This window comes from Nelumbo nucifera, chromosome 3 (genome assembly GCF_055504915.1).
Source record: "Nelumbo nucifera cultivar China Antique chromosome 3, China Antique-T2T, whole genome shotgun sequence".
NCBI lineage: Eukaryota > Viridiplantae > Streptophyta > Magnoliopsida > Proteales > Nelumbonaceae > Nelumbo > Nelumbo nucifera.
This window is the reverse complement of record NC_142651.1, coordinates 18,668,787-18,672,523: the sequence shown is the minus strand read 5'-3', so window position 1 is coordinate 18,672,523 and position 3,737 is coordinate 18,668,787. Positions and strand designations below refer to the sequence as shown.

At 41.3% G+C, this 3,737-nt stretch overlaps 1 protein-coding gene across 1 annotated transcript; it reads right to left on the bottom strand.

Annotated features, from left to right (window-relative positions):
• Window positions 1-1,274: 1,274 nt before the first annotated feature.
• On the bottom strand, window positions 1,275-3,537 carry LOC104599864 (uncharacterized). Its single transcript, XM_010262606.3, has 2 exons — window positions 2,598-3,537; window positions 1,275-2,503 (listed from the first exon to the last, which is right to left on the bottom strand). The coding sequence occupies exons 1-2, from the start codon at window positions 2,767-2,769 to the stop codon at window positions 1,524-1,526; spliced, it is 1,152 nt and encodes a 383-aa protein (XP_010260908.1). The 5' UTR covers window positions 2,770-3,537; the 3' UTR covers window positions 1,275-1,523.
• Between the last annotated feature and the right edge of the window lie 200 nt (window positions 3,538-3,737).

The following is a 3,737-nucleotide window of genomic DNA, read 5'->3' as shown; positions in this document are numbered from 1 at the left end:
CGAACATGATAAACATGTACCCAAGAAGTACCTGTGTTCCATGCAATGTATAGTGTCCAGTATTTATTTGTCAAGATGGTCATGTATCCTGGTATTTCAATCCACCTTCCATTGGTTCTATGATACCCAATGTTTTCAACCCGCCGTTGACCCGGCTGGTCGAACCGTCACCCAACCAGGATTCTGGGTCCGATTCAGTCAAGACCCGCCAGACAGTAAAAAACCACTGACTTGGTCAGGAACCGTTTGACCCGACCGGTTTGACTGTTGACCCATTCGACTCAGTGACCAGGTCACAGGTTGTACACTCAAATTGCAATATTTAATAATTTTTATAAATAAAAAAATTAAAAAAAATGTATTAAATATAAAATAATACATATAACATATTTATACATTAGTTATTGCTAAAATATATGGCACGGTCTGAACCATTCGACCCGGCCAGTTGAACCGGTGACCCGGAGGCAAAAATGGTTCGGCCTCCGGGTTGGTTTTTAAAACATTGATGATACCATTTGAAGTTATAATTACAAACTTGCAATTTAGACAACTTTGAAACATAAAAAAGCAATTATTGTTACAATGCTGGTATTTATCAATTTACAAACTCCTTGATCTTCCATGAACTTATGTTAAGCATTGTTGAGATTTCATCCAGATAGAGCATCGAGAACTGACATCCGTCAGCAGGTTGAGGCAGAGGAGAAGTTTAAGCTCATTTCCCGCTTGAAAGAGAAATTTTTACTGACAGCATAAAGATGGGACTCCCAGATGCAACTGCAAGTTTTCTCATACAAAAAGGATGTTAATTAGCTTAGCTGACCCTATGGAGGCAAACAAGCATTTCTTGTATAGGAGCTTTCTTTTCTTTTTTTTTTTTGGGTACTATGGAGAATAGAGCCAAATAAATAGATGTTAGCAATGCTGCTTCTTGAGAGGGTTTTGTGTACTGGAGTAGCTTTTGCTTGTACAACCATTATAGACTTGTAGAACCACTTTCCATCACATTACCTTGTTATGTAAAACAATAATCACCAAACAGAGGTTGGTTTCCTTTTTCAGTAGCTAATAATCATATAAGCCAATCAGTGGAGCTTAAGTAAGGTGGAAGGGATTAAAAATCTTAAAGTTATTAGGATTTCATTACTTGGAGGACGAGGAAATTGAATCTGCTTTAATACTGTCAGAGCATTTCTTCGAGCCACATCCTTGGTATTCATTCTTTTCTCTTTACCATTGATACGTTCTCCACTTTTTTCTCCGGGCAAGTATTAGGCAGAAAAAGAAAACTATTTTTAACACAATCATTGCAATCTGCTGAAATTACAATAAATTTATATTTCTTCTCCGTCCCACATGCATGATCACAAAGACCCAACAAGCCTGCTCTGACAGTAACCCTTGCTTAAGTATCTAATGCATGAAACCAAAAGAAGAAAATGAAAGAGGAAGAGCTATATATATATATACCAAGGGACTATTATTCTTAGTAATACGTTGACTCTGTTTTGAATAGGTAATCAAGGAGAGCTTCTTTGTGAAGAAGAAGCTGGAGGAATGCCAGGGAATCTGGGTGGGAATGGAAATGGAGGGAAAGGAAAACGGAAGGTCGGTGGTGGTGGTGGTGGAGTTAGAAACGGTATTGGTGGAAAACTAAACGAAGGTGGTGTTGGCTGGAATGGGTTTGGAGGCAGCAGCGAAGGTGGTGTTGGCTGCAATGGGTTTGGAGGCAGTAACGGAGGTGGCTGGAATGGGTTTGGCGGCAGCGGAAGGCCAAAGGGAGGTGACGGTGATGGAAGAAAAGGTAATGAGGGAGGGGAAAAGAAGGATATTGTCTTCTCAGATTTTAGACCTGACAGGGAATTTGTGTCCGAAAGTTTATAGGCTTTTGTCTGAGTTGGTTTTCTCATCAAAGGCGGTAAATTTGGTACCCCTGGGAGTCGTGGTAGAAAAGGAAGAGGTGACAAAATTGGCAATGGTGGAAGCTGGGGGAGATGAGGAATAGGTGACAGAGTCGGCAATGGTGGAAGCTGGGGAAGTTGGGGAAGAGGAGGTAGTTGTGGCAATGCTGGATTTTGAGTTGCGGGTGGGGAACTTGGCACTGTTGGGTCTTGAGTCACGGGTGGAAACAGCGGAAGGCTTGGAGAAGAAAGGCCAGTCTTCTTGGGACTGAATTCCTTTGAAGTTTCAAGCTTTGGTTTCTGGTTACACAAGTCTGGCTGTTTCAGGGGCTTGAAAGAGAAAAACCCAGCTGAGAAAATGTGGACTCCTTGTTTTCTTGACTTGAGATGGAGAGATGATGAAGTTGCTGTGGAGGCCACTGCACAGAACGGCTCGCTGCTGCTGATTAACTTCACCGAACACCCTTTAATGCTCTTGACGTGCTTGCTAACTGCAAATGGTAGGTGAACTTTGAATTGTCCATGTTCATCTGTCTGTACCTCCTGGTGGAAACTAGGTTCCGAGCCTCCATCTCCACATTCCACTGAAACAGAAGCACCTGAACATAACAGAGTTGAGTGAATTCTTGATCCATCAATCAAATATATAAATGACAGAAAAGGTTTCAAACGTCAATTTTACGAGAAATGAACCTGATATGAAGTGGCTGGTCCTTGAGAAATCTTGCTGAAAACATGTGTCACAGTAAACAGTGCCCACAACAACTGCAGATGGAAGCTTCTTCTCATGTTTAGCCTCTGAAAGATTATTGAAGAGTAAACCGAAACTAAATATAAGCAGCCAAAACATTCTGGTACTGCCCATTCTCTGGAGCTCTCTGACTCTGAATGAAATGGACACTTGATGGGTGTGCTTTAAATAAACAGAGCTATGAGCTTTCTTGTATAATTTATTCGGCCTTTATTGCAAATACTCCTTTTGGCATGAAGCTTCCTCCATGGGAATTGGGTAGAGAGGTTAAATGCTTTCCATCTTTTCTTGCATTCAAGATCAGGAGACTCCAAGCTTCTTTATATCGTTCATGCAAAAACCAGTCAACCGTAAACTATAACCAATGAATATGTGGTGTAAATCCTTCTGCACTAAACACCCAAAAAGGAAGACGAAATAGTTGAAAAGAGGCTCCTGAGCTCCTCTCCTGCAGGGTCATGTACTCTTATTTGTTCCTTTCTATATCTTGGTGTCGAAAGGCCAATAAGGACAGTAGGGGTCTCCGTCTGATACGCTGCATGAATGCAACGTGCAGTGTCACAAATTTGACACCCATTTGCAGACAAATATGAAGAAGGCCGAGTCTCTTTACACTTAGGACACACGAGCATCTTGGTGAGAATGTATGTACACTGCTACTCGTGATTCAATCCAAACCCGACCCACGATGTTTCGGGTTCGACCAACTTGGATCAAATGGAATGATCAATGTAGATCATTGAATAAGAATCTGTCATGGGAGAATATGGGTCCACAAGTGGGTTGGGCATTGGTTTCCATTTGGTGAGAAGAAATGTGAACGATACTATTTTTCATTAGATTCCCTAAGCAGCATGTGATGGGTAGGAATTAAATCTGTTATTTAATGTGAGAAGGTATGGGTAAGCCCATAATAAGTATTTGATTTAATTATTCAGGGAACCGGTTCACGGGTGCTACAGAGACAGGTTCCAAGATCTTCACGAGAGAAACCAGTGGAAGTATTTGATGAAAAAGGCTCTTCCTTTGTCAACATCTGCTTGTGGATTGTGAGTTTATCTTTCTCTGCTGTATGTGTATGG

Coding starts and splice junctions, on each gene's coding strand:
- LOC104599864 (XM_010262606.3), bottom strand. CDS start 2,769: ATGGGCAGTACCAGAATGTTTTGGCTGCTTATATTTAGTTTCGGTTTA. Junction 2,504..2,597: donor GACCAGCCACTTCATATCAG/GTTCATTTCTCG, acceptor TGTTATGTTCAG/GTGCTTCTGTTTCAGTGGAA.